We start from the raw sequence: 15,727 nt of genomic DNA, 5'->3' as shown, positions 1-15,727 counted from the left end.
TGTTCTCTCTAGTACTCAAAGTGTTCCTGACCCATATCCCTTGCACATAGTAGATGTTCAACAAACGTTTGGTGATTAATTTCGTAGACTCTTGGTACCCAAGTTAGGTCGGTTAGATTAAGCAGAAGTTGAAACCACATCTTTAATTGAACACTGGTTGAAGGTACTGGCTTAGGAGTTAGGACAGAACCTTGATCTTACCACTCTCTAACTATGTGATCTTGGACAAGTGACTTCACATCTCTAAGCTGTCGTTCCCTTCTTTGTAAAACAAGAAGGATAATTGGGCTGTGGTTATGGAGAGGATGAAATGAGCAAAAGATGCAAAGATCTCAGCCCACTGTCTGGCATATAGGCAAAGCACTAATGAGGTCACTGTAAAGTGGCCTCTTTCCTAAAACATAAATCCTGAGGATGTTTGAGGAAGAGATAGCTTGAGAAATGAATATTAAGGGCAAGCACTATCTCACATAAAAGCTGTGAGTATCCCAGAAGGCTCCTGGAGACCTAGAGCTGCAAGGGCTCTTAAGGATCAAATGAGTTTGAACCTCTCTTCCACTTCAGAAAAGGGAACCAAACAAGGACTGTGACTAGTTATGTTCACCTTCCAGGAACATTCTCATGCAAATATGCGGAAACACGCTCAATTTCTGGACATCCTGCTATAACTTCACGCCCTTTTCACTCACTGAAAAAGCAATCACAATGCACGAATCTTCTTCAATTAAATATAAAAACGAGGGGTGCCTGGGTGGCTCAGTCAGTCGTTAAGTGTCTGCCTTCGGCTCAGGTCATGATCCCAGGGTCCTGGGATGGAGCCCCACATCCGGCTCCCTGCTCCATGGGAAGCTTGCTTCTCCCTCTCCCACTCCCCCTGCTTGTGTTCCCTCTCTCACTGTCTTTCTCTGTCAAATAAATAAATAAAATCTTTAAATAAATATATATATATAGGAAATCACTAGCAAACGTCAGTTCTTCCAATTTCATGAGTAACACATGACTTTCTCATTGCTAATCTTACTCAGCCTCTTTCATTTTATCGTTGGGGAAACTAAGAGAGGTCTGGGAGTCTTAGCATTACATTAGAGCTCTCACCAAAAATCCAGGCTTTCTGGTTCCTTGTGCATTGCTATTCCCACCATATCAACCCTGCCGTGTTAGGACAATTCTACCATCAATGCCAGGTTATGAATCCCTAGAAGTAATGAACCTTCTTCTAGGGCAGGCCTCTCTGAGCCTCCTTACATTCGTCTGCAGCCCACCCATCTGACCATCTCCCTATCCAGAGAGTGCACTTACGTGTCCGTGAATCTTCTACTGAGGTGTAGGAGGGAGGCCACATCCACGTGGAGAGGAGGGTCCCGGACCACCTTGTACTGCAGGGGCTTACACTCTAGACAGAGTGGGCTGTCTGCAATGGAGGTCAACATGGCCGCATCAATCTCTAGGTGCTCATCCAATGTGTAGATCTGGATGCCGTATACCTCCTCACCCACATCCCGGAGTTTGATGGTCAGTGGGACATCGCAGAAGACGTTCTGAGGGCCCAGAGAGATGTTCTTCCCACTGACAGTTAACAGTTTGATGTCATTGACAGCCCCACTAGAGTCCCAATCAGTGGAGACAAAGGTCACCCAGATGGTTAAAGACTCAGGGACCAAGGGGTAGCGGAATTCCAGTTCAAGGTAGCAGCCTTGTGGCTCAGGGCAGGCTGGAGGGACTGTGTGTGGGTTGACAGCTGAATTTGGGCTCCAGGTGCGGACACTGGACTTACAGGGCTGTTCAACATCTGGATGACCTATGGAGAAGAGATGAGGGTATGAGTTCTGAAAGCCCTGTAGACACTAGGAGAGACTGGCCTGACTTGAGCTCAGAGAGAGGGGAAAGGAGAAGGAAGATTCTCAGTCTTCTAGTGAATCAGCTGTATGCACAGCACCCAGCTTGTCTCCACCCCTGCAATACAGATCTTGAATGAATCACCAAACATTTGGTCAAAACTACATTCAATAAGTATCTTACTCTTTAGTGAATGCCCCAACTTTCCTTCTTCATATCCTACTTGTAGGCTTTGCTGCCTTAGATGGAAAGAAGGGAGGGACACACATTTGCCAAACACCCATATGTCCCCTGAACTTGCTTACTTCTTGCAAAGACTCATCTCAGAGGTGAGGCAACTAAGGCTCAGAAATGTGGAGTGAACTGATCAAAGTCTCACAGCTTGATGTGAAGGTCAGCATTAGAACCCAGTGTTGTCTCATCTTGAAGTTCATACTCTTTATTCTCCCTACTGCATGCAGAGGCCACTAAAATAAACTAGGATCCCTGCAGTATTGCTTTCAGTACAACCTGCATGAAATGACAGAAGAACCAGAAACCTTCAGCAAAGAAGAGGTGAGCACAGATCATTTCTCCCCTTGGACTGAGGATTCTGGGAGGAAACTGTCTAGAACCATGAATGACAGAGCTGGAAGGCGGCCCTGGAGCCATCTTATCTCTCCTCCTCTTAAGCCACATGAGGTCATTCCATACCACTGAGCTCCTCAGAGCTCTGTCCGGTCTGACTCAGGAAGGGGAGGGTTGGGTAAGGTGGGGCGGCGGGGGGGGAGAAGGAAGGAGGGATTCTTCTACTTTTTCCCTGGGGAGACAATGCCTCATCCCCACTGATCTCAGCCTGCAGCGACTTCTGAATTTTTCTCTGCTGAGATCATTAGTCCTAGACCCTCAGAGAGCTCTCCTTTGCACTGCTGAGAAAAGTAATCAGGACTCAGTGTAGTGATTGGCTCTAATTTGTTTAAGGAGTCTAGCAAGAGATACAGATCAGCTGGTGATGGTAGGATGGAAGATCTCAAATTGTCCTATTAGCTACATTTTTTTTTTCTTCTTTTACATCGCTGGTTGGTGGGAGGTGGGATGCTGGATATTTCTAAAGCAAAAGAGAAAAGGCAATCTCTGTCTGAAATGGCTTTGTGGTACTGTTACAGTATCATAGGAATCACAATATGAAAACCAGAAAACCATTTTGGGTGGGAAAGCTACTGCAGTGAAGGCTATAAAAATGCCTCCAATCTCTGTGTCTCTGCCCAGCCAAGGGAGAAGAGAGAAGACACCAAGTGGAAATGAAGAGAAGAGAACAAGGAAATAAAGGGAGGGGAAGAGTGTGAGGAAAATTCCAAAGACTTCTTAGATATAACACATCAGAGCAGGAAGAGATGGATAGAACTACAGGATTCTCTCCAGCACTCCTTGGCAAGGTCCATCCATTATCTGCAGCAAAGGCTGGTTAGAAGTGACCAGTGGTTTAAGTCAAAGCCTCCTTAATGAGGCTGAAGCTTTTCTTCCTGTAGACTCTTCAACTCAGTGGAGTTCCTGATTTTCTTAACTTTGTGGGGTATTGGCACATACATATCACTTATTCACAGAGCTTTACTGAGGGTAGCATTTTAGTTTGTGTGAGGCACATTCCCTAGCCATTAATTTATTCATCTGATTGTCACCAAGATCTCATAAGACAGTTATGTTTTTGCCTCTTATCCCTCTGTTTCACTCAATTTCAGGTAGCCTTTATTTAATATAGCGCCTGGTCCACAGACAGTGACCAAAGTGGACATTCAATAAATGTTTGTGAAATGAAGAATCTCCTATCTTGTTAATATTGGGTTAAAAAAGTGAGAGCTTGGGGCGCCTGGATGGCTCAGTCATTAAGCGTCTGCCTTCAGCTCAGGTCATGATCTCGGGGTCCTGGGATCGAGCCCCGCATCGGGCTCCCTGCTCAGCGGGGAGCCTACTTCTCCCTCTCCCACTCCCCCTGCTTGTGTTCCCTCTCTCGCTGTGTATCTCTCTGTGTCAAATAAATAAAATCTTAAAAAAAAAAAAAAGTGAGAGCTTCATGGAGCATTGACTCCTGCTGACGGGGAGTGCCCGGTGAGCACTCCACCCCTTCACACACTTTCTCCTGGACCTGTCAAGAGATGGTGTCATCTCTCTCCCTTCCTTGGAGAAAATGACTATCAGTGGTGTGAGCCACAGGAGAGCAAAGATGACAAATAGGTTTGGCTCCTGCCTTCTCCCGAGTTTCTTGTTAATCAACAGAGGGACCAAATGCTTTCCGAAAGACAGGAAGGTGAGCCTGGACATGACACTCAAGGAAATAAACAGGAATGGAGATCTTAGCAAAGCTTGTGCTTGTCTGGTTATCAGAGATAAACTTTTCCATGTAAAAAAAGAGCCTCGGGGGTGTGCTGAGTCCAACCATCACCAATGCAGCAGTCCCTTTACCCATACCAGGTTCCACGAACTGACCATCCCCTAGGTGCGCGGCACTGCACCCAGCACATTACGTGCCTCAGCTCTCTTCATCCTGGCAGTGAGTCTATGGCACAGGTCTTACAAAAATCATTTCACAGAAGTGGGAACTGAGACTCCGATGGTCAAGTCACTCCCTGATGGGGAATGGAATATATGTGATACTGTTGGTCCAGGGAGCATGCCAAGCTTTGAAGCAATGGAAGCCGGGTTAGAGCATCAGCTATAGAGCTTCTCATCCCATCACCTACTCTGATGATACTTACCTCACAGGGGTGCTGTAAAACTCGAATGGGATGGGATATTAGTAAATGCTCACAAATATTTAGCTTTGTTATGAAACATAGGGAAGAATTAATAGGGAAAAGCTTGGGAGGAAGAGGTAGTCCAAACAAAGAGAACAGCTGAGAGAGAACGGGAAGGAAGACGACTATGGTTTTGAGCACAACGGGAGAGTGGCAAGAGATGAGGTCAGTAAGCTAAACAGAACCCAGATCACAAAGGGCTTATAGGTCATTTTAAGGAATCGGCATCTTATACCAAGAGGGATGGGGGGATAGTGAAAAACTGTAAGCAAACAAGTGAGAATTGTCTTTTAGAAAAACCACTGTTCAGAGTCATAGACACTACCCATCCATCTATGTATTCATCCATGTGTCTATCTGTCCACCTGTCAGTTCGTCCATCCATCCATCCAAAGAATAATTATTGACTGCCTGGTCTGTGTCCAGTGTTAGGCTAGTACCTAGGGAAACAAGTTTCTACACATACGGTCTCTGACCCCATGGAGCTTCTAGTCTAGTGACACCAGGGGAGAAATGGCTGTACTAATGTAGATAATCGTACCTGTGGCTTGGACAAGGGAACATCAGAGGAGTTGACAACTAACCACAGTGCCTAAGGGGGAAAAAAGAACAAGGCTGGAAAGTTGACCAGGCATGGCTGTGAGGCAGGGAGAAGGGCAGAGGAAAAGGGGAAGGGAGGGGAGGGGAAGCAAGGAGGGAGGGAGGAAAAAAGAAGGAAGGGGGAAGAAAGAAAAGTGCAAAGGTACTGTTACTTCATTGTTAATACATACCCTTTTGTATATATGGTGACTAAATGAAAAGTCACATGTTTATATAAGCTGTCCACTAGAAATGAGGCCATATAAGTGTGTGAAATATATTCATACATACTTATGCTGATTTAAATTTACATTTATGAAGATCCATACAGACATCTATTATGTATCTTTGTGTATATACACTGCAGCTGTTGACACAAACATAGTTATAAAAACTTGGTGCCGAGTTTTTTCCAGATGAATACTTCAGTACACCTGAAATATTCTAGGCAGAAAAATGGGGAAAGGACTCACAGAAATATAAAAAATGAAAACAGCTAGTGCCAGGTGTTCCTCTCTCATGGAAAACCCAACATTGCAATGCATTATATATTTGTATACGTGATCTTAATTGAGATCTGAGTTGACGGGGTCTAGCTATCAAAGTCCTAGGTAGCAAGTGTCCATGGTATTGAGCACCTCAGGAAATATTCATCTATGAAATACAGTTTTTGCTCAAGAAATACAAAAACAGGGTTTCTTTTGCATCCAACCACTTTCTGTGGCCAAAGGCAAGAATTTCTGTGACTGTATTTACCTGAAGTTCACGGAATAGAGTTAATGGAAGATAGTGGATATGCAATAAATATTTGTTAAATGAAAAAACCTTCTATCTTACTAATAAGGAGTTAAAGAAGTTACAATTCCATGGAATATTAGAGCTAGAGAGGACATTTATTCTGTGCATGAGATGCTCTCTTCAGAGAAGCTAAGTGACTCATTCAAGGGCACAGAGCACACTGATGGCAGGGTTTGGACCAAGGTCCAGTCCTCTTCACCCCCCCCCACCCCATACTCTTTCCCTAACCCCAAAGATAGGTCTGGCATCGCTCATGGATTTGGGAGTTTTATGTTAGTTTGGGAAGTCCAAAAACTTAAACACGCAAAGATAAATAGGATGAAAATGAGTTGAGAAATAAATTGCAGAGTTTGGCTCATGGAAAAGTTTATTTCTTCAAGGATATTAAAAGGGTCTGAGCCAAAAGGATCACAGAGCCTGTAATAGGATGCTCTAAAAAAAGAACAGTGTCTTTTCCTGGACTGCATGCACTAAATTTACATATCCTGAAGGAAAACCCAAGGCTGCTGGGTTTCCTTGCATGCCTGAGTCAGCTCAGGGAACCAGGGGGCTCAGCACTTCCAGATGAACTCTACTCTACATATCATGCTTTAAGAGGGTCAGGAGCAAACCATGAATTGACTTATCCAATTGACAGTTGGGTTGGATGGAGGTGTGGGGAGATGTCTGAAAATTATTTCATTCATGTAGCACGTAGAACAAACCAAGATGGTTTTAGCCAGAGAAGTCTTGGGGGACAGTCTTGCTGATTCCACCTCCCAAATATCTCTCAATTCCATTGACTTCTCTCCATTTCTCACAGCCGTGGACCACACCCAGGCCACCACCATCCCTCTCCTGGATTCCTGCAACAGCCACCCAGCTGCTCCCTTTCCTCCAGCACACCCATCCCCAGACTCTTCACCACAGTCTTTATAACACACACATCGCACCATGCCCCAGACCTCCGCCAAGGCATGTGGTAGCTCCTTGCTGCCCTCAGTATAAACCCATCCTCATCCAGTCATTATAGAACACCCAGTCCAAACTCCCCCTGCTCCACACCTCACGTTTCATGCTCCAAACCCGCTTAAGCTCTCGTAGCATTATTGAACAGCTTTCATTTATGTGGGTTACATCTACTGGTAGTTACCATGTTATAAATGAACACTGAAGAACTTTAAACACAAGAACACGTAAGCATGTGCTCTGTTAGCTATCAGAGCAGTAATAACATCACATTCCACGTAGCCACTGGAACGCTCCACTGCTCTCTCAGGAGAGAATGGGAGTGAAAATGGTAAGCAATATCATAGCATTATTATGAAAATAATTTTGGATTTTGAGGATACACTAAAAAGTCTCCAGGAACCCCATAAGCCTCCAGATCACACTGAAAAAAAAAAAAAAACCCACTGCTCTAAACATACCAAACTTTTTTCATGTTCTCAAATGTGCCTTGCTCGCTGGGGTGGTGACATTTCCCGGGTAGTCTCAGTTCTGGATGAGGTCAGCTTCTTCCTAATTCCCTTGGCACTCTGTGCTTCAGTTATCATGGGCCTTGCTGCACTTGACGGTTGATGGGAACCACCCTTTTACTCATCCGACTCCCCTGTTAGATGGTCAGCTCTCTCTTGGCCATGTACCAAGCATGGTGCCTGGCACGTAGCTCCTATGGTGGCCATAGATGAGACTGGTTCACTCTGCACGGACACAATTTGTCAGCTGGCAGAGACATGACCTTTCTTCCATGAGAACCCAACGTGAGTTCCGTTGGGATAGAAAAGTCATGATTGTAGATTTCGGGAAGAACTTTCTAACAAATGGAGTTAGAATGGAAGGCCCAGGAATGTACATGCTGGTGCTAGGAGACCCTGGGTGAGGGAGGGCACCAGGGGGATTCCTGCACTGGGTGGGAACCGGGGCTAGATGAGCCAGGCCCCCCTTCCAAGTCTGACAGCCTGTGATCCTGGGGGGCTGAACTGAGGGCTTCTCCCAGACATCCCTCTCACTTTACATTCCAGATGGATTTGTTTAGAGTTCCCGAGTTCAGCTCTCATTTTTATTTTAAGCTACTTTAGAAGATAACAAAGTACAGTGCTGTCATTTTTCTCCTTCACTCTCCTCTCTGATCCTTCTCCCTTGCTTTATTCTCTGGCTTTTTCTTCTCAACCTTCTTTCTAAAAATATAAAAGAAAACGGAGGGAGTTCTTGCTGAACCTCAGGGAGGAATCAGATTCTGCTCTCTCTGATGGCTGGAGTCCCCACCCAGGAACCATGGACGAGAGCTGCCTGCACAGGAGCAAGAGACACTGGGGGATGGAGCATAAGCTCTGAGGGCATGGGAGAACATGGGGTCTCTGCCAGCCGGGCTTCGGGCACTAGAACTGAGCCCTAAAGAAGGGGATATTGTGGAAGGAAACTGAGTAGGCAACTTTCCACGAGGTTCTCTAAGTTCCAAGTGGCTGCTGTCGGGGTCAAGTGCTGGTGGAACAAAGCATTGTGCGAAAGGCACTCTCTTAAATTCTGCAGAAACCCCAGTGAGTCTGGCAGTGAGCGGGGCCATAAGAGAGCACAGAGACTGCTGGCCCCTAGGAGGGCCTGGGAGACCCCCGGGAAGGGGAGGGTCCGGTCATGGGGAGAGCCCACCAACAGTGGCAATGATGAGGTGCTTCCCTCCAGTGTCTTGCTGATAGAAGGATCCCAAAAAGGAGGGTACATAGCAGAAAACTTCAAGAGGGATATTTGTGGCATGTGTGTGGATGTCCTGGATCTTCCTAGCAACAACTAAAGAAGACAAAGACTACTGAAAACTTGACCCCTCCCCCAGGTATGTGTGCTGATTCTAAGGTGATCTGTGCACCAACAGGCCGTCAGGGTCTGGAGGCCCACATAAACACACATACACACCATGTCTTTATCAGATGTGTGGCCTCGGGCACTTGTTCAATATCTCAGCATCTTTGTTTCCTCGTATGTAAAGTGGGATGACATACTTAAGACAGTGCAGGAGTTCAAAGGACATGTGCTGAATCGATGCATGAATATTGGCCTTGATCTTGGGCTGAGGGCACAAACTTCCAGTTGTATGATGAATAAACACTGGAGTTCTTATCTACACCATGGTGACTATAGTTAACAATACTCTATCATATACTTGAAAATTGCCTAGAGGGTAGTTCTTACATGAGCTCACAAACAGACAAACAAAAAGTATGAGATGATGGATGTGTTAACTAACCTTATTGTGGTATAATCACTTTGCAATAATACATGTATCAAATCATCACTTTGTACACCTTAAACCTATACAATGTTACATGTCAATTATGTCTCAATAAAGCTTAGGGGAAAAGACAGAAACAAAGTAAATTGGCCTTGCCAGGCAATCGTAAGATCAAATGAGATAGTATGCAGAAAAGACTGTTAAAATCATAAAGCTCCATCTACATCAAAAGAGTTGTTCTTTGCACCCCCAATCTGTAAATGAGCTTCCCGACTGGCTTACCTTCTGCTTCTCGAGGACTCCAGTGTCCTGATGGGCCACAAGGCATTGGGGAGGAAGCATTGATGGCATACTGCACCAGGATTCTCCCTTCCAGGCAAAGGTCACATGCTGATCCCAATTCTCTAGGAGGCCAAGGAAAGAAGGGAAATGCACCGACTTAGGAACAGTTGAATGAGCTCCTGATCCGGCTAGGCCTAAGGCACCAGGGCAGAAGACATAACAATTCCTTGCTACCCCATCCTCCTTATCCTTGCCAAAGTTTTCAGAATACGACCATGAGTGAAATTCCTCCCCATTGCCCAGCAAAGATCTTGTTTGGACTTATGTGGCTTCTGTCCTGATGGTAGATATACTTCTTTAATTTCAAGCAGTACAGAATCAACAGGCCAAGGACTTACTACCCATACTAATCTTAGTTTCATCAGACATCCAAAGCTCTACTGAGGATTTGATGTGTGGTTGTGAAAAAATCTTTAGCTCCATTTGACCTCAAATTTTATTCTTTTAACAGTGTTTGTCGGGTACCTCCCATGTGCCAGGCACCATCCTGTGTCCTAGGTATTAAATAAAAAGAAGGCACGATTCAGTTCCTTCATCTGAAAATGAGTTGGCTGAACCAGATGATACCTATAGAACCTTCCAGGCCTGACATTCTGGGAATGGATGAATCACCTCTGATTTAACAATCAAAAGCAGCTTCCTTACCATGGCATCTAATTCATTTTAGCAGCTTTCCAAGGGGCAAGCCAATCCCTTGAAGGGAAGAGCCCCAGAACTGGAATATTATGGTGGCTTCCTCTACTGTCAAGTGTCTTATGTATCTGGATTCAATCTCCCCTTAGCTACAACAGCCTCTGGGATCTTGCTTGTTCTCCAGACTTGGCATCTGTTTAGAAGGCAGCTGCCAGGAGGGGAGAGGGATCAGCCCATTATTTCTCAAAATGCAATGGTCCTGCCAACACCTTTTTCATCATTCCTAGAAGGACCTTTATCCTTTAGCTACCTGAAAGATGCAATGGAGGAGCCTTATAGCTTTCCCTTCATAGGGAAGCTCTATAGCCCCTGGGTTCACATGGTAAGAAAGAGTACGCTGGTGAGCATCAGTCTGCTGGTGTTCCCTGTTCCTCCTCCACACAGCTGCCAGGGAGCTCATCCCCAAACCTATAACTGAACAGATCATTCTCCTGATTATCTGCATATATGGTGGCCAACATATGCAGAAGGACGGATGGATGGACAGATGAGTAGCTGAGTGGATGGATGGGTGGGTGGGTGGGTGGCTGGATAGATAGATGGATAAATACCAGTCACTGAGACATGTTGCTAAGACTCATAACTAACCTAGTCTAGACTCTCAAATTGTAGATTTTGCATCCTCAGCTTTATCAGTGTTAATATGAAATCATACACAGGTAGAAATTTTGCAAGTACATTAATATCCAGAGAAAGGAGAATGATGAAATAGTCTAAGATTAATATGTTCAATGAAATGGTAAGCAGTCGTTACAAAAATATTCTATGAAATCTCATGGAAAATGTGTAAGATACAATGTTCAGTGAAAAAATCATATTCAAAACTGAATTTAGAGCAGCTTCTCAATGCTGTCCAAATAACTTCAACATGACAAAATATCAACAGCAGTTTCTGGGTGGCGGTATGAATATAGGATGATTACCCTTCCCTTTTTATTCCTTCTGGTTTTCTGAATTTTCTATATATTTTGAATATCTATGAATTACTCCTGGACTAGCAATAATAATAATTATAGTAATACACTTGCAGGTGGGGAATGAGGAGTGGAGAAAGAGACTCCCTCACTCTGGAGGGCGGAGTTCCATTACAACGACCACAATCCATGCCTAGCTGCTCAGGGTCACATGACTGGCTCTATGATGACAATGGGATTATAAAAGTTCTGGGATGGAGTCAGGAACCACATGGACCTTAATGGCCACTGAGCCTTTCTTTCTGCTTCTTTAGATGCTCTGTTTTAGATGATGGTCATATAGTCCCCTGTACATCAGTTCTTGACACATCCTAGGTTTCTAATAAATACTTTGATGAGTGACTAAACCATCATCCACCTGACAGTAAATATGCCTTGTTTGCCCAGAGCTCCACAAAGTACCTTCCCTCATATTCAGTCACTGATTCACATATTCATTCACTATTTCATGTGTTCATTCAGTGAGTAGTCATTGAACCGCCTCTAGTTGCTAGCACTGTACAAGTTCCAGACTTTGACTATCCAAGGGGAAGTAAATCAGGTGTGCTAGCTACACCTCATAGAGCTTGCAGCCAGATGGATAGTATATAAACAGATAAGTAAATAGATATAAAATTATGGGTTCATTAAGTTCTAGAAGGAAAGTAAATGGATGATGTAGGCAAGAATACTGGTGGGGGAGGTACACTGGGCTAATTAAAATTGAAACAGTCATGAAAGACCTTAGTGAGGGGATGTCGTCTATGGTGAGAGCTGAAGGATGACATAAAGAGTGGATATAAAGCATTCCAGGGGCAGTCTCAGGTATGTAAAGGCCCTACACAGGAAAAGGCTTGGTCTGTAAGGATCCCAAAGGAAGTCTGAGTGACAGGAGTTATGAATGAAGGAAGGAGTGTTAAGAGAGGCAGCTGGACAAGTAGGCAAGGACCAGATCATGGAGGTCCAGTAGACCACCCGGAGATTGTACATAAAAGAGTTGGGAAGACACTGGAGCCACTCTAAATCAGGGAGTGACAGGATCTAATTTACATTTTAAAAAGACTGGTCTTCATGCTGAATGGAAACATGGATTGAGAAAAGAAGGACTAAAGTAAAGGCAAAGTAGGCAACTAAATGCAATGGTGTGATTCTGGGCAGTGGGTGATGTTCCCATTTCACAGACTAGGAAATAGAAGATCATGAGTACAAAGTAATCATGCCAAGTTCATAGCTTGTAAAGTCACTGAGTAGATACAGGCTTTACCAAAATCAGGCAGCATCCTACACATCCAGGGAGTATATGTTTTCTTATGTTTGGCATTTATTTGATTTTTATTTGCACCTGTATCTACATAGGCACACAATGACACACACACACACACACACAAACAGACACTGAAATCACAGTAGTACAAGATGCTAACACTGGAAGAGATCATCTTTCTTACCCACCTTCCATGAGAATCAAAGCCTAAAGCTCAAGTCTGTGCTAATAATACAGCACCCAGCAGCCACATGTGGGTCTTTGAATTTCAATTAATGAAAATTAAATAAATTTAGAAATTCAGTTTCACACTTGTCACATTTCAAATGCTCCATAGCCAGTTGGCTAATGGCTACCATATTGGACAACAGAGAAACAGAACATTTCCATTACAGCAGAAGTCTTATTGAACAGTGTTTCTTTAAGATACCCACTGTGTGTGATGAGTTAACTTCTCTCCTGTGCATCTAGAATGGTACTCGTTATGCACCATTCTTGGGAGAATTGAGAAAATAGTTACTCTAGTCATTTTCTGTGTTCTGAGATTTGGGATAGGGAGCTTGGTTGAGAAAGGCCAGATGACCTTTGGCTTACAGATCAGAAAACTGAGGCTGAAGAGGAGGAGGAAATGAATGAGGTTGCAAAGACTTCAGACCCAGGTCTTTTGGGTCTTAGTCCAGAATTCTTTCTAATACACCACCACCAATTGTTCAGATAACTGAAACCATTCAGTCAACACATGTTTGCAAGACAGATAAAAATAAAGGAGTTAGAAAACCCAGGGGTGGCCTTGAATTATTTATTCAGTTGCCCATGTGTGAGGACACAGGCTGTGGGAGGATCTGAATATGTTTTCTTAAGGAAAACCCTTGTATTCTCTTAGACCACAGATGTGAGGAACAGCAGGAGGACGTAGGGATAGCCAGGGGCGAGAGGTTGGCATTGATGGATGCAGTGGAAAACACCAGAGATTTTGCAGGGAAAGAGAATTTTCAAGTAGCTAAACAGCTCTGGGAAACTTTGTACAAGATGGGAGCTAATATTTCTTGAGCATAGAGTGTATGTGCTAGCAAATCACAGATGTCACGTCTCTTGGATTCCCCACAAAAGCCAGGCAAAGTGGGCACAATTATGGAAGAAGACTCAGAGGGTCAGAGAGAACCAGAGAGGTGAGATGGCTTGCATAAGGTCCCGCAGACCAGGAGTGGTGGGGCTGAGAACAGAGTGCAGACCACTTGCCAGCAAAGCTTGTGCACTCTGCACCAGGCCAGTCTGCATGAATATAAACTCTGAGGGCATGGGAGAGTGATAGCTCCATGTCTTTACAGCAATTTATTGAACTTGCTGATCGACTTCCTTTACCCATAGACTATGGTCTATGTAGCTATTAACCCTAATTAGACATGTTTCTAAAATGTCCATTTTAATTTAACGTATGATAACTCCATTATGAAATCTCAGACGGAACAGAATAGCTATTGTATGAGCCTCAAGTACCAACTGACTATAGGTTATTAAAAACATATTGATTGAAGCTGAGGGTACTATGTAATAGAGACATATCTCATTACACAACAATTAACCCTCCAATAGGTTTCCAACAATCAGATGGTATTTATTTAATGGACAATAACTGCTTTATGAAATACAAATTAAATACATACACGGGAAGCTTCATTTACAAAACTTCCATTTTTAAGTGGAACTGAGGCCAAGGCTTGACCAAAAGTCTGATACTTCTCATCGCCACAGAAAAAATAAATAAATCTACAGGCTGCTGGAAAGTCTGCTCTGAAGTGTCACATGACGTTTCCCAAACCCAGCTCTGAGCTCCTAGTGAGGGCGGCTGGGGCAGAGGAAGGCGGGCGGGGGGGGGAGGTGGTTATAGAGGGCCAGGGAGTGCATTTCCTTCCCCCATGAACACATTCACCCAGCTGCCAAACAAAGGTTCTAGATTGAGGGACTGATGGCAGTGGAGAAAATTAGAGCCCAAATTTAATGTGGTACCATGATCTGATATGTATTTGTACATACACACATAGGCACATGAGAGCTCCTTACCACTTTCTGTGGATCTTTTGAGGGGAGGGGTAATACCTCCTTGATAATTTAAGTTTTGGAAGGACTTAATGAAAGCACGTGCGGCCCAAGACAAGACGTTGCAAAATGTGAGTCAGAGCCCAGCTCCCAGCACCGTCTATGGGCTCTTGGTCAAATCTCCTAGCATCTTTCACTCTAATTCCCGCCTTACCTGGCAAATGAGGAAGATGATTCCCCTTTCTATTTTTTTTAAAGATTTTATTTATTTATTTATTTGAGAGAGAGAGAGAGCATGCATGCGAACGAGGGGAGGGGAAGATGAGGAGGGAGAGGGAGAGAATTCCAAGCAGACTCCATGCTGATCGCAGAGCCCAATGTGGGGCTCAATCTTGCAACCCTGAGATCATGACCTCAGCTGAATGAAACCAAGAGTCAGATGCTCAACCTACTGAGCCACCCAGATCCTTCTTGACGATTCCCCTTTCATAGTTACTGGAGACTTTGCATATAAAGCCTTAATACAGAATATGACCCGGAGTAAGGACTTGATAAATGGCAACAACCATAACCACAGAGAATTATTAGTTAATCATTAGCTGGTTATTACTTTCACCATCATCAATGGTATATCATCAGTTTTGGACAAAATGCCCCTAAGAAAGGCTGGGATGGGGGTTAATATACTAATAAGCCCTAAATTGTAGCCAAGTGTAGATGTCATCATCTTAATCTGTTTTCCTGACTCTTCAGAATCTGTTTCCCTTAAAGCTTGAGCTCCTCAGGGGGTCTCAATCCTGAAAGGCACCAAAAGAGACCTTTGGATTCAGGTCCCTGCCTTCAGGCCACTGAGGCATCATTAGGCCCACTTTCCTGTGGGAGAGGACCAGTTAAGGAGGGAAAGTGACTTGCCCAAGGTAGTACAGTTAGTAAGTGAAAGACAGGGGAGCAAAACTCTTGCGCCTCAGTTTATCATCCCTGATCTTCCAAAAATTCTACCCTCAATTCTACAACAAAGTCCTAGGCACAAAAATTCTAATTATATGTATTCATATATTCAAGTGTATTCAAGTATGTGTATTCACATATGATGTATGAATATATACACATACACACCTTCATATATAATATATGTTACACATCTATCACAATTGTGCTTTGACCAGAGGCAATTTCAACTCCTGAGCTCATGGAGATGAAGCCAGCATCTCTATCCCAGAGGATGTTCTGGCAATAAAAGTTTCCAGGT

General features: G+C 44.0%; 1 protein-coding gene across 1 annotated transcript in view; it reads right to left on the bottom strand.

The window, feature by feature from the left end:
- The window catches only part of PAPPA (pappalysin 1), a gene marked incomplete at its 5' end in the record, with an annotated part of 238,201 nt that overhangs the window by 157,223 nt on the left and 65,251 nt on the right, over window positions 1–15,727 (bottom strand). Inside the window, 2 exons of the mRNA XM_032418990.1 lie at window positions 1,300–1,798; window positions 9,472–9,593. Of these exons, the coding sequence (XP_032274881.1) occupies window positions 1,300–1,798; window positions 9,472–9,593 (621 nt within the window). The remainder of the gene's footprint in view (window positions 1–1,299; window positions 1,799–9,471; window positions 9,594–15,727) is intronic.

This window comes from Phoca vitulina, unplaced genomic scaffold (genome assembly GCF_004348235.1).
Source record: "Phoca vitulina isolate PV1807 unplaced genomic scaffold, GSC_HSeal_1.0 scaffold21, whole genome shotgun sequence".
Taxonomy (NCBI): domain Eukaryota; kingdom Metazoa; phylum Chordata; class Mammalia; order Carnivora; family Phocidae; genus Phoca; species Phoca vitulina.
Note: the sequence above shows the minus strand (reverse complement) of the source record. Positions and strands in the feature narration are given on the sequence as shown.